This window comes from Balaenoptera physalus (genome assembly GCF_965194825.1).
Source record: "Balaenoptera physalus genome assembly, chromosome: 12".
NCBI classification, from domain to species: domain Eukaryota; kingdom Metazoa; phylum Chordata; class Mammalia; order Artiodactyla; family Balaenopteridae; genus Balaenoptera; species Balaenoptera physalus.
Genome location: NC_138897.1, coordinates 61,289,541 through 61,313,017, shown reverse-complemented (window position 1 = coordinate 61,313,017; position 23,477 = coordinate 61,289,541). Strand labels below are relative to the sequence as shown.

Below are 23,477 nucleotides of genomic sequence, written 5' to 3'. Positions count from 1 at the left end.
CGGGCTTAGTTGCTCCGCGGCACGTGGGATCTTCCTGGGCCAGGGCTCGAACCCGTGTCCCCTGCATTGGCAGGCGGAATCTTAACCACTGTGCCACCAGGGAAGCCCTGCTTCATTTATTAAAGGTGAATGAACTATGTCAGGCTCTCATAGTGGAAAATTCTTTTAGGTTATCCTTTAGCAAAGTTCATTTGAATATTCTGGCTCTGGTGGCTGCATTGAACACCTTGGACTGGTGTTAGGTCCACACACTCATTCATTTTAAACTATTTTCATGCTGCTGCTGCTGCATTTAGCTTCTTTTCCCCAGTTTCCTAGACTGATTGGGAAATCGCGGCGATTTTGACGTGGGGTCGCTGCCCTGCACAAGATGGACTCTGCGCCCGCCCCGTCGGACCCTCCCTCTCCGGCCACCTTGCCAAGTCCGCCAGGAACACCCACACCCGAGGGCGCAGGTCCTGGCGCTGGATCTCCGCGGCACCACCTTCTGCCGCTAATGTCTTTTGACTAACGGTAACTACAATGTGAGACCAGAGTCTCACATTCAGAGAATGTTGAGGGGTCAAGGAAGAAACTGCCTTCATTTTTTATTGCATTCTCACATGTTTTTCCCCATCTTTTAAAAATATAAAACCAAAATACGGGACTTCCCTGCTGGTCCAGTGGTTAAGACTCTGCGCTCCCAATACAGGGAGCCTGGGCTCGATCCCTGGTCGGGGAACTAGATCCGGCATGCCGCAAATAAAGATCCCGCACTCTGCAGCAAGATCTTGCATGCAGCAACAAGACCCCGCATGCCGCAACTAAGAGCCGGCACAGCCAAACAAACAAACAAATAATAACATCTAATTAAAAAAAAAAACTTTATTTCCTGAGTATTCTGAGATTATGCTTTCCAAAGTGCTGTTTGGGGGCAAAGTGGTGCCAGGATTCCTGGGAGAAATAGGAAGGACATTAGAAAACAGGCACCAGAATTCAGTTCCTATGTTTTTCAACCCTGAAAGAATCTTCACTTTCCTGCTGGGGATTCCAATTTCATAAAGGTTTTTAAAAAATAAATATTTGTGGACTGTGGTTTTCTAATGTAAATTTTATCAAAGGATAGCATTCTTGCCAACAAGTGCATAAAATGTGATCAGCTCACTGAATTTTTCACAAAGTGAAGGCAGCCACTTAAGCAGCACCCAGATCCTGAAGCAAAACATGCCCTCAGGGCCCCTCACAGTCCTTGCAATCATTAACCCTTCCTTCCCCAAAGTCACATCAATTCTGACCTCCCACACCATCACTTAAAGATTTGTTGAAGAAAAACTATTGATTTGTCTTATTTTGTCCATAATAACTGGCACAGTGCCTGGCACATAATACTTGTTTAATAACTTGTTTAATACTTGTTGAGTGAATGAAAGAAAGCAAACAGGTGTCTAACTTTTATAAGACAGTGGATCAAATTAACATACGTAATATACTAGGGGGAAAGGGGCATTACACTGGGTGAGAATTGGGATCTGGGGATGCTAACTTGGACAAAAGTTGAAAACTCAAACTTCGAACAGAAGAGTACATTTCAGTTTTATCTTTTAACAAATATAAACAATTTGAATAAATCTAATCCTCTGCAATTTTCCTTGGGCTTTAATCAACTCCGCTCACATCACATCCACTGTAACTGGTGAGGCCAACCTCCGGAGAGCTTGTTTCTCTTTCTCACTTGTAAATGGACCCATGCAGCCAAGAAATGACTATTTTCAGCCCTTCTCCACCCCACTCTGAGGCCCGGTCAGTCAGTCAGAAAACAAAATTAGAGTCACCCTCTTCCTCGGCCAAAGCATGTGATCTCTGGCCAGAGCCCTTCCCGCCCTAATGAATGAGGTAATGAGGGGCCAAATAAGGTTTCATATGTATGTCGCCTCAGAATTACAGTTTATCTTCACTGTGCTTTTAAAAAACCGGAATTAAGAACCTAGCGCTGCCAAATCACAGCTTAGAGAGATCTGTCAACTCTAGAGATAACAAATAAAAGGAAAATCCATTTCAAGCTTTGAACTGCTGCTCCTAAATGATTCCCAGGGAAACACAAATAAATGATGTCTTCAGAGGACAGATTCATTATGAAAAACCTCATTAAGTTGGGGTTTTAAATATTTCTTTAAGATACTTCCAACCTTTAAAGGAAGCAAGTCTGGAAATGGAAACTATTTTGCTTAGAGGATGAAACCCTCCAATTTACACCACCCCCCCGCCCCCGAGATATGTCATGCTTTATCATAGATGAACCTTCAAAGGCAAGGTGCAGAGATAAAGGCCAGACTGGAGAAACACACAAATCCACCAAATCCATTTAGTCTACATTAAAACTAGCCTTCTAAAACAGGAGTGTTCGATCCAGAAACAAATCTAATTTGCCTGAGGAGGAAGAGCAGGTCTTTTCCCTCTTTTACTTTTTTTCTAGCTATGTTTGATTGGAGGCCCGTAAGCAAGTATAATCTTTGCATAAACTGTTCTCTGTGTGGAATTTTCTCCACGCCTGGAGAACTTCAACTTCACCTATGAGACCTTGGCAGTCATTCGTTCTCTGAAGCTTTCCAGGTGCCTCCAAGCCCTCTCACATGTTGCAACATATAACTGATAAAGAATTGATAGAGGAATTGATTTAACAAATGAACAAATCAACAAGAAAAAGAATCCAGGGACTTCCCTGGTGGCGCAATGGTTGAGAATCCGCCTGCAACTGCAGGGGACACAGGTTCGAGCCCTGGTCCGGGAAGATCCCACGTGCTGTGGAGCAACTAAGCCCGTGCGCCACAACTACTGAGCTTGAGCTCTAGAGCCCGGAAGCGACAACTACTGAAGCCCGTGCACCTAGAGCCCGAGCTTCGCAACAAGAGAAGCCACCGCAATGAGAAGCCCACGCACCACAAGGAAGAGTAGCCCCCGCTCACCGCAACTAGAGAAAGTCCACACGCAGCAATGAAGACCCAACAACAAAGACCCAATGCAGCCAAAAATAAATAAATAAATTAATTAATTAAAAAAAATAATAAGTTCCCTCTGAGGAAGTGACATTTAAAAAAAAAAAAGAAAAAGAATCCAATAGAAAAATGGGCAATCTGCCCTTCACAGAAGAGGAAACACAAACGGCCAATGAAAAATATGTTCAGCCTCATTAACAATCATGGATGTGCAGAGTAATACCTAAGTAACTAATTAATATCTAATGCAAATAGATACCACTATGTACTACCAGATTAAAATTTAAAAGCCTGACAATACCAAGTGCTAGTGTGAATGCGGAGAGAAACGCTCCCTCACTGCTAATGGGAGTGTAAACTGGTACAACTGCTTTGGAAAACAGTTCTGGCGCTTCCCTTGTGGCGCAGTGGTTAAGAATCCTCCTGCCAATGCAGGGGACATGGGTTTGAGCCCTGGTCTGGGAAGATGCCACATGCTGCAGAGCAACTAAGCCCATGCGCCACAACTACTGAGCCTGCTCTCTAGAGCCTGTGAACCACAACTACTGAAGCCCACACGCCACAGCTACTGAAGCCTGCACGCCTAGAGGCCGTGCTCCGCAACAAGAAAAGCCATCGCAATGAGAAACCTGAGCACACAATGAAGAGTAGCCCCTGCTCGCCGCAACTAGAGAAGGTCCATGCGCAGTGACAAAGACCCAATGCAGCCAAAAATCAATCAACCAATCAATTAAAAAAAAAAAAAAAACAGTTCTGCACTACTTTTTACATTTGAACAGTCACATACCCTAAAACCCATCAACTGCACCCCTAGATGCATAACCTAGAGATGGATGAAAAAATTGGGGCTGCCAAGGGGAGAACCTCACCACTATTCTTTTCATCTCAACAAGCCCAGAGTAAGCAGCAAACCCTATGCCATAGTGATGGTTCTATCTCTGTGCACAATTACTATTGTTCTTTTCAACGAATTAAAACAGCTTCACAGAGTTGTGATTAGAAATAATGGAATATGTTTAGCACAGTTTCTAGGAATTTGTCTATTTCATCTAGGTTATCCAACTTTTTGGCATACAATTTTTCATAGCAGTCTCTTATAACCCCTTTTATTTCTCTAGAATCATTAGTAAAGTCCTCACTTTCATTTCTGATATTAGTAATTTGTGTCTTTTTTCTGTAGTCCATCTAGCTAAAGATTGTCAATTTTGAACTAATTTTTTTTTTTTGAACCAATTTTTGATATCATTAATTTTCTCTTTTTTTTTTATACTCTATTTGACTTATCTCTACTCTGGTCTTTATCATTTCCTTCCTTCTACTAGCTTTGGGTTTCATTTGTTCTTTTTCTAGATCTTCAAGTTGTAAAGCAAGAGTGTTGATTTCAATCTTCTTGTTTTTTAATATGAGCATTTATAGCTATAAATTTCCCCCCTCAGCAGTGCTTTCATTGTGTTCCATGTGTTTTGGTACATTATGTTTTCATTTTCATTAGTCTCTAAGTATTTTCTGATTTCCCTTGTGATTTTTTCCTTGATTCATTGGTTGTTAAAAAATGTGTTGTTCAGTTTACACAAATTTATGAATTTTTAGTCTTCTATTTCATTTATTTTTAAAATTGAAATATAATTCACATACTATACAACTGACCCATTTAAAGTTTACCATGCAGTGGGTTTAGTACATTTACAAACATGTGCAACCATTACCACAGTCATTTTTGGAACCTTTTTATCATCTCATGTAGAAATCCTATATTCCTTAGCTATCACCTCTGGTAGTAGTTTCCTAGGGTTGCCATTATAAAGTACCAAAAACCAGGTGGCTTGAAACAACATAAATTGTCTCGGTTTTGGAGGCTACAAGTCTGAAATAAAGGTTTTGGCAGTGCTGTGCTCTAAGAATCTTCTGTTTTAGTCTCCTTAGGCTGCTATAAGAGAATACCACAGACTGGGTGGCTCATAAATGAATTTATTTCTCACAGTTCTGGAAGCTGGGAAGTCCAAGATCAAGGTGTGGGCAGATTTGTCATCTGGTGAGAACCTGCTTCTTGGTTCACAGAAAGCCCTTTTTGTTATGTCCTCACATGGTAGAAGGGGTAAGGGATCGCTCTGATGTCCCTTTTATAAAGGCACTAATCCCATTCATGTGGGCTCAACCCTCATGACCTAATCACCGTCCAAAAGTCCCACCTCCAAACACCCTCACGTTTGTGAATAGGTTTCAACATGTGAATTTGAGAAAGACACAAACATTCAGTCTGTAACACCTTCGTCGCCTCTTCTAGCTTCTAGTTCTTTGGTTTGTAGATGCATCATTCTCATCACATGGCCATCTTTTGCCCATGTGTCTCCACACGATCTTCTCTCTGTTAGTGTCTGTGTCCAAAGTTTCCCTTTTCATAAGAACATCAGTTACATTGGGTTAGAGCCCACCTTAATGATCTCATTTTCACTTGATTACCTCTGTAAAGACCCTATTTCCAAACAAGACCAAATTCTGAGGTACTAGGGTTTGAACTTCAGGATCTTTGGGGGGGCATACAATTCAATCCATAAAGTTAACTCTGTATCCTTTGGTTATCAGAACCCTACTCCTAGACACCCCCCACCCCACCACTAAGCAACCACTAATCTTTGTTTCTATAGATTTTCCTAAATTTTCATAGGAGTGGAATCATACAGTATGTGGTCTTTTGTGACTGGCTTCTTTCACTTAATGTTTTTGTAGTTCATCCATGTTGTAACACGTATAGGTACTTTCTTCATTTTTATGGCCAAATAGTATTTCACTGTGTGGATGTTAAAAATTTTGTTAATTCCTTGATGGACACATTTTAGTTATTATGAGTAATGCTGTTATAACATTCATGTACAAGTTTCTGTGTGGGCAAATGATTTCATTGCTCTTGGGCGTATACCAGGAATGGAATTACTGGGTCATGTGGTAATACTATGATTAATCATTTGAGAAACCACCTGATTCAGATTGTTCTCCAAAGTGACTGGATCGTTTTACATTCCCACCAGCAATGCATGAGGCTTCTAATTTCTACACCTTCTTGGCAAAATTTGCTGTTATCTGACTTTTTGATTATAGCCATCCTAGTGGATGTGAAGTGGTGTCTCATAGTGGTTTTGTGTTTCCCTGATGAATAATGAGGTTGCACATCTTTTCATGTGCTTGTTAGGCATTTGTGTATCTTCTTTGGAGACATGTCTATTCATATCCTTTGCCATTTTTAAACTGGGTCATTTATATTTTTATTATTCAGTTATAAGGGTTCTTTATATATTCTAGGTATGTCCCTTATCAGGTATATGATTTGTAAATATTTTCTCCCATTCTGCTGTGTTGTCATTTCATGTTGATAGTATGCTTTGAAGCAAAATTGTCTAATCTTGATGAAATCCAATTTATCTCATTTCCTTTTGTTGCTCTTGATTTTGGTGTCATACATAAGAATTCTTTGCCAAATCCAAGGTCATGAAGATTTACCTCTATGTTTTCTTCTAGGAGTTTAAAATTTTTGCTCTTCTATTTAGGTCTTTGATACTTTTTGAGGTAATTTTTGTACATGGTGTGACGTGGGATCCAACTTAATTTTTGCTTGTGACTGTCCAGTTGTCTCAGCACCATTTGTTAAAAAGACGATTGTATTCCCTTTCGTTGATTCTTGACACCCTTGCTGAAAATCAGTTGACCATAGAAGCATAGGTTTATTTCTGAACTCTCTTTGTCTGGATAACTGTTGCTTTCTAGTAAATTGTGAAACTGAAAAATACGTCTGCCTACTTCATTGTTGCACTTTCTCTTAGCCTCTGCTCATTTTTCTTCATTCTTTTTTCTCTGTTCAACCTGCATAATCTCTATCAATCTATCTTCAAGTTCACTAATTCTCTCTTCTGCCAGTTTAAATCTACTGTTGAGTCACTCTAGTGAATTGCTTATTTCAGTTATTGTACTTTTCAACTCCAGAATTTCCATGTAGTTCTTTAACATTTTTCTTCTTATTGATATACTTAATTTGATAAGACATTGTCATTGCACCTTTAATTCCTTAATCAAGTTTTCCTTTAGTTCTGTGAACATATTGATAATGGCTAATTCAAAATATTTTTCTGTTAAATCTGACAACTAGTAGCTCTCACAGGCAGTTTCTGCTGCCTTCATTATTTCCAATGTAGGAGTCATACTTTCCAATTTCTTCGCATCTCCTAATTTTTTTGTTGGAAATGGCACATTTTAGATAACATATTGTAGCAACTTTGGGTACTGGTTCACCATCCTCTGGGACTTATTTCCTTACTTAGTGACTGGCTGGATTATTTTAGTGAAATCTGTGCCCCACCCCATCCCCCAGTGTTAAGTTGGATGCTCCTCTTCAGCGAGGCACAGCTCTAGGTGTGCCCCACAGTCACTCTGGGAGAACAGTGGTGGTGTTAGGACTCTCTTCTCTTTCCTCGACCCTACAACCAGCTGTCAAACTCCATTAATAGCTGGTTGACTGCTCTAAATAATTTATATCAATGCCCAGAGCAAAAATTCCTGCACAAACTAATTTAAGTATGGCTTTTTTGATGGGGATGGAAGTTTCTGAGGTGTTTGATATTTGTTCTAACCCAAGGAGGGCTTCTTCCAGGTGTCTTATTGCTCCATTCTCTCCTGAAAACTAGCCAGCCTATAGACTGTATCTTCATTAGTTCCATGGACCTCTTCCCAATTCCCTATACAACCTCCACTGTTTTTGAGAATGCTCTTAGGTTTAGATTTCTCCATGTTGTGAACAAAGCCATTTCCTTTGCGAAGTGATTAGGAGCTATTTGTTTGACATGTTTATCTCCCCTCCTCCCTCCCAAACAAAATCTCAGAGCCAGGGCTCTGGAGCTGGGAACGATGGCAAATTTCTGAGTAACACCTGTGCCCTAGGAGCTAAACGTGGTAGAGGCGGCAGTAGCCCAAGAACCTCTTGGCTTGCTTCTCCTGGGGTGGAACCACCACCTCATGAGCTAGAGGAAGGGCTAGCAAGGCTCCACTATTCTCAGCACGCCAGGTCCAAGGTGGAGCCTCCATCCCACAAGTGGGGCCGGGGAGGAAGGAGACAGCCCACACCTCTTGACCACACTGACCTGGGACTTAGCTTTCAGCAAAATGCAGTTGTGGGTACGGTAAGAAACCACTGAAGTCTTGCTCCTCCTGGAAAGCAAGTCCTCTGGCTGGGAGATGGAGAGGCAAGGGAGCACAGGGTCCTTGGCTGCAGCAGTCTGGACTGGGGTCTCCACCTTGCTGAGCTGGGAGGTGGGAGGGGGACAACGAGATTTGGTTTAAAATGCCACAGATCCTAAACTTTCTTACAGAATTTTCATAGATTTTCTTGAATAGATGTTTCTTCATTTACTGTTTGTCCTTAGGACCATTCCAAGAGGTTTTAAATGGTTTTTACTGTTTGTCCTTAGGACCATTCCAAGTGTATTAAATGCTTTTAATACTTCTCACCAGCTGCTGGGGAGCAGGGTCAGCAGAGCTCCTCAGGCTGTCTTAGCAAAAGTTGATCTCCCTCCACATTTTTTTTTTTTTAAACAAACATCATCATGGAATTAATCTTCTTTTTTGACCACACCGTGCAGTATGCAGGATCTTAGCTCCCTGCAGGGATTGAACCCCCGTGCCCTCTGCAGTGGAAGCACCAAGTCCTAACCACTGACCGCCAGGGAATTCCACTTTTTTAAAATTTATTTTTGGCTGCGTTGGGTCTTCGTTGCTGCACGCAGGCTTTCTCTAGTTGTGGTGAGCGGGGGCTACGCTTCATTGCGGTGCACGGGCCTCTCATTGCGGTGGCTTCTCTTGTTGCAGAGAATGGACTCCAGGCTCGAGGGTGCAGTACTTGTGACTTGCAGGGTTTAGACCACAGACTCAGTAGTTGTGGCGCACGGGCTCAGTTGCTCCGTGGCATGTGGGATCTTCCCGGACCAGGGCTCGAACCCGTGTCCCCTGCATTGGCAGGCAGATTCTCAACCACCGGGCCACCAGGGAACCCCCTCCCCCCTGGCCCCCACTTAATTCTTAAAGCATAGGTTTGATTAGGACTGCTGGAAAACTTGTAGTTACTTGTGCTGATTATTTCCTTAAAAGCCCAAAGCTTTAGAGGTCTGCTCTCAAATTAGATCTAATTTTATTTCCCATTGCACTGGAGTCAGACTGAGCTCCTTCCAAAGACATGCTGTCTTTTGTCTCATTGTCTTCCCTTATAGTGTCCTTTCAGCTCCTCCCTCCTTCCCCAAACTGCAGCATACATAAATCCTACATACCCATCAAGGCCCAGTTTGTGTCACATGCTCCGTCATCTCTCTGCAATTCACACTTACCTCTAGTCAGATTTAGTGATCATATCATCTGTCCATGTAATTGCCTAACAAAGGGAAGAAAGTGATATCCATTGGAAACTCACCAAATGCCAGACCCTATACTAATCATTCAACTAACTGTTTCATTTGATTATTAATCAACCTTACAAAATAGGTACAATTATCCTCATTTTAAAGATGAGAAAAACTGAGATACAGACAGGTTAAATAATTTGTCCTAGTCATAAAGCGGGTAAGTGTTAAAGCCTAGATTAGCATAGGCAGAGCTTACACAATGCTTCCTTAGCTCGGGGATCAAACATGTATGAAAAGAATATATGTAAATGTTTTACTCAGCATATAGAAGCTATTATCTCCTTCCACAGGTCAGATACACTGGTTTGCAAAAAGCACATATATGTATTTGCTAAATTAATGAATTTATGAATGTTCCAATAAAAACCATTCTGTATTTCAAACAACTAAGGCCAACTACTTTTTAATTTTACATTTTGAAACATCCCCAAAATCATATTTATAAATGTCTTATGAAATTGGCACTCCATTCTAACCAATAGGATAATCTATATTCTATTATAAAAACATCAGGCAATCAGCACATGAACATTTAACACAAATGTAGCCAAAGCTCAATATATTATTACTTTTTAAAATTTAATTTATTTTTGGCTGTGTTGGGTCTTCCTTGCTGCGTGCAGGCTTTCTCTAGTTGCGGCAAGCTGGGACTACTCTTCGTTGCGGTGTGTGGGCTTCTCATTGCGGTGGCTTCTCTTGTTGCAGAGCACGGGCTCTAGGCACGCGGGCTTCTGTAGTTGTGGCACGCGGGCTCTAGAGTGCAGGCTCAGTAGTTGTGGTGCACGGCCTTCGTTGCTCCGCGGCATGTGGGAACTTCCCGGACTGGGGCTTGAACCCTCGTCCTCTGCATTGGCAGGCGGATTCTTAACCACTGTGCCACCAGGGAAGCCCTACATTATTACTTTTAAACACATATGATTGGTTTTTTTAAATGATTCTTTTGACTTTTCATTAATATTTGATACAGGGATCACTGTCGAACTGTCAGCAGTTTCTTTTTCTGTTTCTTTTTTTTTTGGCTGCACCCCACAGCTTGCAGAATCTCAGTTCCCCGACCAGGGATTGAACCCAGGCCACAGCTGTGAAAGCCCAGAATCCTAACCACTAGGCCACCAGGGAACTCCCAGCAATTCTTCGTACAAGAGATTCACTCTGCAAAACTACTGAAGAAGAGAAATATGCAATATGCTTAACAAATCAAGACATAATTCTAGTCTACGAAAACATTGAAGTAAATTTTTTCACTAAATTTGGTAGTCATTTATCAATATATCACAGAACTAGAGAAATCAGAAGAAATACAAAGTAAAAGATTCCTCTTTTAAATATCATCCTATAATTTCTAGCCCAACATAACGAATGGTCTTGTATAAAGTATAAAAGTGAATTCCAATTATGTTTAATTATACCTAATAAAAAATTCAAATCTTCACCAGTGGAATATCAAATAAATAAGGTACATAATTTTTTATTCCCACTAAAATGAAAATATAGAAAAATGAAATGCTATGTTCCATTTCCACCAAGAATTTAACAAGAGGTTAAGAATAACTGAGGAGGGCTTCCCTGGTGGCGCAGTGGTTGAGAATCTGCCTGCCAATGCAGGGGACACGGGTTCGAGCCCTGGTCTGGGAAGATCCCACATGCTGCGGAGCAACGAGGCCCGTGAGTCACAACTACTGAGCCTGCGCGTCTGGAGCCTGTGCTCCGCAACAAGAGAGGCCGCGATAGTGAGAGGCCCGCGCACCGCGATGAAGAGTGGCCCATGCTTGCCGCAACTGGAGAAAGCCCTCGCACAGAAACGAAGACCCAACACAGCCAAAAATAAATAAATAAATTAAAAAAAAAAAAAAAGAATAACTGAGGAGAAACACAAGTGAAAAAGATGTAAGCAAATTCTATTAGTAAGATTTAAATATGGTACTACACAAAGATATAAATATTTTCTAGTCCATGTTATTTGTTTTATTGGAGTGTGGTCTAAAGAGTCAGAATACTAGGAATTTATATTATCAGACATTATTTTACTTTGAAATTAGGCTTCCTAACATTAAAAAAATATAACTAATGTCTCTTTATTGCTTGTCACTTGGGATAGTGATTCTTTAACACTGATTTGATCTCTCTCCAAAATACTTAAATAGTATTTTCAGATACTCAAGTTATTGATGAATTCATAAATGAAATAACTGCTTGCATAAGGTGGAGAAACTTTACCTTATATTTAAGATAATTAATATTTTAAGGCCAAGTGTCCTACCATGAATTTTAATGCTGCTAACCTATCCCTAAACATATACCTGCTAAAAAGAAGCAACCTCTTTTTGAAGTCAAAAGAGGTACTATGTGTTCAAAAAAAAATGAGAAATAATATGAAATTAACATGTATAAAAGTAAATTTATAAATATAATTACATAACCATGAAGAGATGTTACCATGAAAATGTTTAGCAGATATAACTGAAAAGACATTATGACAGTAGAAAAATGATAGAAATTAAAACTTTTTTTACTAAAAAGTATTATGTGAAAGTTACATACTAAAAATATTAATCCTACCCATTTCATAATGACTGTAAGTAACCAAGTCATAACTTCAAAAAGTTAAAAAACTCAGAAGGTGATACTTACCTTTCTAGCACTAATATTTAACACTTAATAAGTAGTAGTTTTACTTACAAGGAATCCAATCTTTCTTTTAGTTAATTCTTATTACCGCCATTCTGTATCTTTCTTCAACAAAACAGTTAAATGACTTCCAATTATAAAGAGAGGTTAAATATCATAATATTTTACCAAGGTAACTTTTATGGAGTTTTAAATTTTAAAAAAGGAAAACACACCCATTCAACAGGGAAGAAACAATCTTCTTTATTAACCTCACTGTATAGTCAGAAAGGATTAAAAAACACACATTTCCTGGGCCACAAAACTGTACCAAAAGTATTTCCTTATAAAATAACTTCACAATCCAATAGTCCTGGACTGACACAAAGACATATATTGACATACATTAGCATGAATTAATACACAATTCAAATGTTTTTGCAGCAACTTTCTAGTAGACCCTTATTCCCTTAATGAGGGAGTGTACAACTTCTTTAACCCCTTAAAAATAGTACTAAAAAATTACAAAATAACGTAAACATAGAATTAAGGCTGAGACTATATAATCTAGTATTAATAAAGTCAAGCAATACTTATAAAATTGCTGCTGCTGCATATTATATATATATACACATATATATACAGGATAAGTCTTTAGAAATTTAAAATGCTACTGCTGTCACAAGTCCACCCATCACTTTAATGTTTTTCCATATATCTTAACATCTGAATTCCCAGATACCTGTGCTTGTCTACGTTTATTCTGAATTCTTAAAAGTTTCCCTGCATATTTACAATTAAATACCTAACCTCTAGAACTTTCCTTAAACACAACAGACATAACAGGTATGTTAAATAAATTCACACAAAAGTAATAAAAAGGTTTGCTTTCATGAAATAGTTCTAGCATATTCATGATAAACATACTGAAAAATAGTACATACACTTTTCTTCAGGATTAATAAATGCTATGTGTCAGTTTTGCAGTCACTACCATAGTTGCATATCTCTGACACATTTGCAAGATAATGACAACCAAAGGGCATGATGACTGGAAGAATTCCAGTAAACCCATATTGTTCGGTGAGATTCACAAAACTGAATGGTTGCTTCCAGCGCCATCTGGCTAGACACGGAAATACATGTCTAGATACTTGTTATCATCCCCAGAAGTATTCGTCTGTAAGTCACCCTCTTGGTCTTCTGAAACAGAGCTGCAGGAGGCAGGGCATTCTTAGGGAGACCAATGGCCCCCTCTTCTGTCACCTCTCACACATCTGTTTTGGTTATAATCCTGATCAAAATGGAAAAAAAACACAGTAAATTTTAAGTACCAAAGTTTTCCTTTCCTGTAACTCCCTCATCAGACCTGGATGGTTAAATATCCAGTGGAACTATGTTCTACTAATTATAATAATTCTTGGTATAACAGACAAATCCTTGTATATAACCACTTCTTTCACATGTATGCAACAAACAAACAAAAGCTTAACATAAAAACAGTAGTTAACATATACAGAGGAAGGGATAAGTAATTTGTAGCACAGTTCTCTGGAATGGTGTATCCCAGACCCAAATTCTGCAGATTTTTGCCTATTTTCCCCTTTCCTAAAATGAAATGACCATTTAAAAAATTAACAAGAATTACAATGCTCATTAGAGAAAAGTCACAAAACAAAGACAAGCAAAAGGAAAAACACTTAAAAATATCCACAATTCCATTCACGTAGAGATGAACAGAATGAACATTTTAGTATATATTTATGCAGATATTTTCTTATTCAGATATACTTTATTTTTTAATAATAGTTCCCTGAACTGCCATCTCCAAATAGAAGACACACAATTTTGATAAAGAGCTATTTTGTAATCTTTATTAGTAGAAAATCAATTAGAAAACTGAAGCCTCTACTGAAGAAAATGAGTCTATTGCATAGTATATATTGCTAAGTATATTTTGTTGATTCTAAAATCCACATTTTTCCACATTTAACATCTCTGAAATCTACCTTATAATGTCATGAGTTAATTTGCAGTGTTTTCTTTTAATGTTTCATGAAAAATCGTGTTTCTAATAATTACTGACATCCTACAGTTGATGAAATATGGTATATAATCCCTATAAAAGCTAACAATAAATATATAAATAGGTAATAGCCACATACTAATATAAATAATAACATATAAACACACACACATTATGTTACTATTTCCTACTACTGAATTTGTTTCCAATTGTATGGATGAAATATATCACTGTTTCAATACTGTTAAAGATACTTTAATTTCAAGTGCTCTAACATTTTTGATATGGTGTGATTTATGGAGAACAGGCAGAGACTGGGGCAGAGGCTGGGGATGAGGAAATTACTAATTAAACAGTGCCTTAAATTTTAAACTGAAATTTAAAGGATTTTAAATTTCCCAAAGGTAAGCAGGATGCAAAAGGGAAGCCATAGGCTAGAATACACCAAATTTGCAACCTAAATCTTCTCACCTGCCACCACAAAGCTAGACGTTTGTTTTCTGTGTGCCAAAAGCTGTACTGACAATATGGTCTCTCTCTCTCTATGAAAACATTTACACTCCTCCTCCTTTTCTTGATATTCTACAGTTTTGCTATGAATTATCTTGGTATATCTTTTGTCGGTCATTGTGCTGGGCGTTCAATGGACCCTTTCATCCCTGGGAATTCTCTTCCACATGACTTTTCTTCTCCATTTTCTTCTTTCTAGGATTCCTGATAGTCTCAGTTGGTTCTCTACATCTCCTCTCCTTTCTCTTCACATATTTTCCCTATTTTTCTGGGAACTTTCCTTTACTTTAGTCCTTTGAATGTTTTTCCCCCTCCTCGCCTGGCTTCCCCCACCCTTAGTCCTTTGAATTTTTAAATTTCAGCAACAGTATTTGTAATCTGTAATCTTGTCCTGGCTGTTTTTTTCTCCTAATACCCTCTTAGTTTCATGAATATAACTCCTTCTGCAATCTAATCAGAAATTACGTACAGTTTTTAAAAGAGTTCGGTTGAATCATCTTCCAGGGTTGGTTTTGCTATTTATCTTGGATCTCCCTTCACATGTTGTTGACTCCCCTCATATGTGTGATGTCTCTTGGTTGTACGATTACATTTAAGAAAGAGGACTGTGCTGCTGGCCTGGATTTCTTCTGCTGTTATAAAAATACAACTGTTTTCCCATTAAGGCTCCTCTCTGAGTGGGAATTTTAAGGGACAGTGGGAGCAGGGGCGTGGACAAACAGGCTTTGCTTTAAGGGTGCGGCTGGAGAGCCAACCAGTAGGTTGCGAGTCCCTAGATGCTGGCAATGGACAAGCCTCTAGGGTGCCACCAAGTACACCAGAAGCCAATATACCAATTTAACTAATTACCATCATTATCTAACTTCCTGGTGGGAGCTTTAATTCCTGGAACAAGGGAACAAAGCTCTCAAAGTTTGGGGTTGAAAATCTGGCATGTTCTAGGCTAGGTTTCCTCTCCTTTTCCATTCTGCTCCCATCCTTCCTGTTTTGGGCTGGACTTCTCTGAGTCCAGGGTTCCACCAGGCACTGTGTCCCACTGTCTCTCGACTATTCCCAGTACCTTCTCCTTTAGTATATTCCAGCCTTGTTTCTATCCTGTAATTCCCAGAAAACCTCAATCAAATGTGAAGGCAGAAGGAAGACCGTTTCAGACATGCAAGGGCTCCAGTTTCTTTCTACACACTTTTCATAAGGAAGTTATGAGAGAAAGAAAGACAAGGAATCCAAGAAACAATGGATTCAACCCAAGAGAGCAGCCAAGGAGGACCCAGAAGGCCTACATGGTTACTAGTTACTAAAGCAGGTGGAAGAATACATGATCAAGTTACATAGTGAAGGAAAAAAGAAAGAAAATTAGAAACTCCACGCAAGTTAACAACATCCAAGAAACAGTCTAAATAAGAACCGGATTAAAATTTAACATGATTTTAAGAAACTGATACAGTACAGAAGATTTATTTGACTTTCATGCTTGGAACACTGACTGGCGGCCTAAGTAAGGGTCATGACGTTAGAACCTTACAGAGAGGGAAATGTAATCCTAGCACACACTTTGCCTACACTAAATATTTACATAGCTATAATAATATATATATGTTGTTTATCACCTTCTACCTTTGAAAAAAGCATGGAGGACTGGGTTGATGGTTACAGGAGAGAATATAACTAAATAATCATGAGAAAGGGTAAGCTCTAAAATAATTCAGAACAATTTAGTCCAAAAGTCATGAGGTGGGCCAGGCAAGACAGACCTCCACAACAAGGTGTTGGGTGGGCTGTGTTGTCTGAAAGCTGATAAAACAAGACCGACATAATGTATACAAAAAACGGAGGCAACAACAGAATAACCAGAACAGTTAAAACAAAGGTTGCCTCTGGGAAACGGGATGGGGTAAGGATACACAGGAGCAAGATTTCATCATCATGAGCTCTTTCAATACCTGTGCTGTCCAATCTGGTAGCCACTAGCCTTGTGTGGCTCCAGAGCACTTGCAATGTAGCTAGTCCTAATAGAGGTTGGCTGTCTTTTGAATTTTGAAGACTTTGTATGAAAAAAAGAATTTAAAATATCTCAATAATTTACTATTTGCAGTATGTTGCAGTGATAATATTTTGTACACTGTGTTCAATAAAATATACTATTAAAATTAATCTCGCTGTTTCTTTTAAAATGGCTCCTAGAAAATTTTAAATTACATGTGTGGTTCACATTTTACAGTACAACACTAAATCTATACACCAATTCATTTATATACATGTATTACTTTAACGAAAATGATACTATTACTAACAACTTAAATATAAACTAAAACTAAAAAAGAAACTTTAGCCCATACCACCTCTGAATTGCTACAAAATCTTAATTAACAAGATCCAAATTAATGACATCATTTGTAGTTCTGTAGAACTGTAAGGTCCTAGGCTAATTCAGTGCTGAGGCTGCAGGGCAGCCTCAAGAATATGTACTTTAATACTGCTTGACAGGAATTTCCTCACTTGGTCTTTTAAAAAACTGGAAAAATGTTTCCCATCTTCCATAAAAATTATGGCAAACCTACAGAAAAGCAGAAGAAATAATATAATAACATTTTGCCCACTCTTATTTTGATATGCTGTCACTTTTTTTTTCATCCTGTAGTGTTTTAGAGTATATCCCAGACATCATGTTATTCAACTGGTAAATACCTCAGTATACATTTCTAACTGTATATTTACCTTACTATAAACTCTGTGATGCTGTTATACAAAAAATTCACAATTTCTTAATATATCTAATATCCAGGTGATTTAAAAATTTCTCCAATTTTTTCAAAATTGCATTTTAAAGATGAAAAATCCATATCCAAACAAGGTCTACAATTTGCATTTGATTGTTATACCTTTCAGTTACTTTTATTCTATAACAAACAGTTCATCCTTCTCCCTATGCTTCTTTTATGTCATTAATTTATTAACAAAACCAGTCATTTGTCCTGTATGTACAATGTTACATTCTTGACATTCTAGATCTGGCTAATTGCTTCCTGGTGGCATCATTTAACTTGTTCCTAAATTTCCCTTATTTCCTGTACACTTGGAGTTAAACTGAAGGCCCTTCTCAAATTCGTGAGAGATTTAAGCTTTAATACCTTAAGGTATCTATTGTATGCAATGAATTAACCTCCTTCCTGCGCATCTAGAATGTTAGATGAACTATCCTGGGGAAAAGTCACCCAGTTTTCTGCAGTGCTTATTTCCTGCACAGAACCCCAGCTGAGAAAGGCTTACTGGAAGCTTCATTAGATTCAGGTTATTTCTCTACTGAATCACATAATAGCAAATATCCTGCTTTTTAATCAGTGGGTTCAGGAATGTCCGTCTGATCTTTCCATTATTATCATTACTATTATTTTTTTTCAGGCAAGGCTTTATTGGGGCCCCTCCTACAGCAGGGGGGCCATTATTATTAAGTTTCCCCCTCAACTTTTTACCTAATCATTTGGGTATCCATTGATTATTATTCCCTAAATCTATTATTTTATTAGGAGTGGCCAAAATGTGATGTTTTAATTTTATCATGCTTCTTATACTTTATTCTTATATAAAGAACTTTATAAAGAAGAACTTCTATATAAAACTTTCTCCAATTATTTGGTTACTCTGAAAGTTCATATAAGAAAGAATGAACATGTCTTTTCTATATGAATATATCAATGAGTTGGTGTCACTATCTCACAATTTTTTTGCAAGATATTATTTTGGGGAGGGGCATACTATGGCTTCTGTCTACCTCTCCAACCACCTCTTGGGACTTTCTCCCTCTTACCCACTATATTTTAGACTCACAAGCATCTTTTCAGTTCCTCAAATATGCCAGGCTTGTTATTTTCTCAGAGCTTTCATACCTATTCTCCCTCTGACTGAAACCAATCCCTACATGGCTGGCTTCTCATCCTTCAGTTCTCTGTTAAAATGCATCTTTCCCGACAACCAACATCATCTTCCCATTATTCTACATCACTTCATCCTTTGTTCTTTTTTTTTTAAAATTTATTTATTTTTGGCTGTGTTGGGGTCTTTGTTGCTGTGCGCGGGCTTTCTCTAATTGTGATGAGCGGGGGCTACTCTTCGTTGCGGTGTGCGGGCTTCTCATTGAGGCTGCTTCTCTTGTTGCGGAGCACGGTCTCTAGGCATGCGGGCTTCAGTAGTTGTGGCACGTGGGCTCAGTTGTGGCGCACGGGCCTAGTTGCTCCGCTGCATGTGGGATCTTCCCGGACCAGGGCTCGAACCCATGTCCCCTGCACTGGCAGGCGGATTCTTAACCACTGTGCCACCAGGGAAGTCCTATCCTTTGTTCTTTTGTAAAACTTAACATTATTCTATATTTTTACATATAGAAAATGGTTTACTTTTGTAAACCAATTTGTCTGAATTGTCCTTCTTCTGCACAGGACTGCAGACCTCCCATGGGGGCAAGAACCATGTCACTTTTATTCACCCAGCAACATATAGCACAAAATAATCAAATAGTTACTGAATAAATGTAGAATATGTAGATGGATAGGGCATAGAATACCAATTCTAAATACCACGGTCTCAAAGGAACTCCTCAAAGGTCAATACGAGAAACTTATTCAGGCAGAGTCTATATTTGAACCTTTTGAAATAATGTATAATAAATCCCAGTACTATGGTATGTTTCTGTGGGATGGCCTTACTAGCATCTATTCTGAAACAGACAATTTTCTTCACTGAGTTAGGATGCAGATGGCTTTGTTGGCTTCTTGGTGAGCTATATAAATGGTACCTGATTTTCCAAAACACATATCATAAGAAACTTTCATATGAGTAATGTACAAATGATTCTGCATATTCTATATTCTATACTTAGGTTGCTGATCCTATGAAGCAGAATGCAGTGTATTAGAAAGTTTCCAAATAATTTGCAAAAATCATTTAGAAAACTGGAGCATCCTAGGAGAAAATAATGATTACATCTTATCTTCATTATCCATCATCACTCAGTTCAGTTAAAAAGAAACAAAATAATTCTGGTTCAAGGTGGGTAGAATACCCTCATGTTATATTTAAAGTATAAAGAGCCAAAACCTTGACAAACTAAGCAATCGTAACTTTCGGGTCATAGTAGACTCACCTATTTTGTCTTGTAGCTTCTCTTCTCATTCTCTTAGGAGGAATTGGACAGTCTGTCATTGGATGACGCAGTGAGTCATTACACTTACGTGTGGGAGTCATACCTGTAAAGACAGAAAATGTAGAAAATTAACCTTTAAAAGATTGGAATTATTATAAGCAATAAAAGTGAATGTCTTAATTTATAGAAGAGTAATTAATAAATAATACTGAGAATGCTTCTTACTACTCTTGTTGACCAAACAGCTTACAAACATTTGTCAGTTCACTTGGAGGTCAAGAGTGTCTGTAATTTAAGTTCTGGATCATTCACATTCTTTCTTCTTGTAGCTGAACTGTCTCTAATCATGAACACTATCTTCATGCAGAGAAAGATGTTAACAGAAAGTACAATACCTAGTTTTTGCTCTATCAGTTTGAGATTCTTTTCTTGTTCATCAAGTTCCTGTTTTTTCTTCTTCATATCCGGAGTGTGAAGGTATTCCAACTGCCCGTTAAGGTCCTTGTTCACACTGCCCAACCTGCACACAGCAGTGCGGTACTGCTGAAGAAGATCTGCAAAGAAACCAAAGACATTCGATTAAATCATATCAAAGCAGTGTTTTAGGAAAGAAGAATCAGCAACACTGAGTGTTGTTATAGTAACATGTGGGAACTACTTTTAACGTTCGATGTAAACAAATAAAATAAAAAAGCACAGTTAAGACCCCAGCACAAGACTGGTGCTGTTAAATATTAATTTTCTTCAGCTGCTTGACTTTAATAAATTTCTGTGTCAGAAAAGAGTTTTCTATATAAAAGCACTCTGAATTAAATCACTCTCTCAGTCAGTGTTTACATCCTGTTTGATACCCAGTTTTCAATCTAACTCCACACAAATTTGTGAGAAGGGGAAGAATGCACTAAATATAGTATTAGAAAATCCCTGCTTCCCAGTACTGATGAACCTAGTGGCAGGGCAGGAATAATCATGCAGACGTAGAGAACGTACTTGAGGGCACGGGGGGGAAGGGGAAGCTTGGATGAAGTGAGAGAGTAGCTGACATATATACACTACCAAATGTAAAATGGATGGCTAGTAGGAAGCTGCTACATAGCACAAGGAGGTAAACTTGGTGTTCTGTGACTATCTAGAGGGATGGGATAGGGAGGGTGGGAGGGAGGCTTAAGAGGGAGGGGATATGGGGATATATGTATACATATAGCTGATTCACTTTGTTGTACAGCAGAAACTAACATTGTAACAACACTGTAAAGCATTTATATTCCAATAAAGATGTGAAAGAAAAAAAAAAGAAAATCACTGCTTCCAACAGACGTGATCATTACCTTAAACACAGCTTTCAAAAACACTCTTGGATACTTAATTTTCAGAAAGCTTAACTTCCATTACTTTGTTTAAAAATGTATTACATTGGTCAAGTTTGAGACTATTTATTGCCTGTTTGTATGATTTATTAGACACCAAAAATTAAATACATTGACTATACTTTAGTCCAGGGGTCAGCAAACTATGTAGTCCATGGGCCAAGAATGGTTTATACAGTTTTAAATGATTACATTCTAAATGGTTATATAAATATGTTCATAACACCCTCAATTTTGCCTCCTGGCTCACAGAGCCTAAAATATTTACTATCTGACCCTTTGAGACTCTAGTCACACAAAGATGATCAATATTCATGGGAATGGGCATACAAATACCCAAATGTTTAATAAATATATACAGTGGGTTTACATATAAAACTGTGGAAGAAATTATTTGAGTCAGGGTACACAAGATATGAGATATTCTATACTTAAGGGTCAATAACAGTATTTTTAAAAAACTATCAAGCATTCTGGGAATGAGTGAACAAACACACACCTGTGAACACTTATGAGGATATTCATATATTTAAATATGAATTCCATATGTGTAACTGAGTGATGACAAGGTCCTTATGTTTCTTAATTCTTTATGATTTATTGGGAACTCAAAGGTAACTAAAAATGTCTGTTTTCTGGTTTGATAGTATTTCTAATTTCATGTTAAAGTTATGTTTTCTATATGCATAAAATTATATTTATTTTGTATGTGAATGAGTTACAAAATTATGTTCAGATCCATATGTCAGGGATGCTGCCTAATTCAGAAGACGACACATAAAAATTTCAAGTCGCTAACGGTTGAAATCCTACTTCTTAACATAATAAGTTAGTTATGAGGTTCTCTTACCTTTTAAATACTCAAGAAATAGTATGTTCAAAAGCTTTAACAGAACATTAAGTCAACTTGTTATTTATAAACTGAAAGATGGATTGTTAAATACTTCCCATGAAATGGAGTACTAATATTAAGTTCATATTTTATGCGTAAGGTGGACAGAAGCAACTTAATTTAATATGCCTTAGCAATTCCCAATTTTTTGTATATGAAATGTAATTTCTATTTACCATAGTGTCTATAAAAGTCTTTTCTAAGTCATTTAATAAAATTTTGCCAAGGAGAAAAACTAAAAATTCATATTTAATTCTGTTTATAAATGATTTTAGAGCTCTAACATTATATGTTGTCTGAAAATTTTAATTATCTAGGAAAAAAACTAATGATGCTTTACTGTGAAAACAGCAAAATACTTTAAAATAAAAAATTAGGGACTTCCCTGGTGGTCCAGTGGGTAAGAATCCGCACTCCCAATACAGGGGGCTGGGGTGCAATCCCTGGTCAGGGAACTAGATCCCACATGCATGCCGCAACTACGAGTTTGCATGCCGCAACAAGGACCCTGCGTGCCGCAACTAAAACACGGCGCAGCCTAAATAAATACATAAATTTTTTTTAAAAAAGTGTAGCTTAAAATTAAAAATAAAATAAAATTAAATTAAAAATTAGTTCATGTAAAGGGACAAAAGCTCAAATTACAGTGTGTTTATTTCTCTATGCTACGTATTAAGAAAGATTATTTCAGTGTATCCAGGGGTAGACTCTTCGGCAACAAACCAGAGCAGAAGTTCTAGTAAATTTTGTCACCTAATTTTTAGGTGACACATTGTTCACTGAGGCAGATCTGGAAAAATATATAGAAAAGGATAATGGAGAAGTAAATTATCTCAATTATGTAATTCAGGAAAAAAACATTTTTCTTTCTACTCTTTTGTGTCACTGTGCAAATGAACACATACACTGTCCTGAACTTGGCAAAGTTATCTAACTTTTTTTTTTTTTAAACATCTTTATTGGAGTATAATTGCCTTACATATCTAACATTTTTGAGGCTCAAATTCCTCATCTGTAAAATGAGGAGAACAGCAGTAAATGAAATAATTCAAGTGACAAGCTTAACAATGTATGTGGGACATAATAAGCCCTCAAATAGTAACTATTATTATTCTCTTGAAAATTGCTTATTCATGTTATCCACCTATTCTTCTATTAGTCTTTGTCTTTTTTCTTGATTTTTAAAGGTTGCTTTTAATAATAAGACTATAACACCTTTGTCTACCATATATACAATTTTCCCCAGTTTGTCATTTGCCCTTCCATTTTCTTCAAGGTGCTTTAAAATTTTTATGTAAACTTTAAAAAAATTAACTATAAAATGTTTTCTCACATGTGCCAGTACTTGTCTGTCAAAAAGCCCTTCTCTCCAAGGTGGGTGTTTCTATTTTAGATAGGCTGATCAGGGAAGTCCCTGAAGGTGTGACATTAAAGTATAGAACTGGAAAGAAAAGAATCAAGCCGTGAACATATCTGGGGCAAAACCATTGTAGATAAGGGAACATTAAAATAAAGTGTTCCTTTCAAGATTA

The 23,477-nt window shown here is 37.8% G+C and overlaps 1 protein-coding gene across 7 annotated transcripts in view; it reads right to left on the bottom strand.

The window, feature by feature from the left end:
- Window positions 1-12,255: 12,255 nt before the first annotated feature.
- The window catches only part of SMCHD1 (structural maintenance of chromosomes flexible hinge domain containing 1), a 133,454-nt gene continuing 122,232 nt past the window's right edge, over window positions 12,256-23,477 (bottom strand). For 2 of the 7 annotated variants that reach the window (XM_082418553.1, XM_082418558.1), the window contains 3 exons: window positions 20,082-20,240; window positions 19,687-19,789; window positions 15,210-16,593 (listed from right to left, as the gene is read on the bottom strand). In XM_082418553.1, coding sequence (XP_082274679.1) covers window positions 16,245-16,593; window positions 19,687-19,789; window positions 20,082-20,240 — 611 coding nt within the window. In that variant the 3' untranslated portion in view covers window positions 15,210-16,244. Of the gene's footprint in view, window positions 13,311-15,021; window positions 15,185-15,209; window positions 16,594-17,018; window positions 17,107-19,686; window positions 19,790-20,081; window positions 20,241-23,477 lie in introns of those variants that run through there. The other 5 variants (XR_014252077.1, XM_082418554.1, XM_082418555.1 and 2 more) reach the window with 5 other exon arrangements.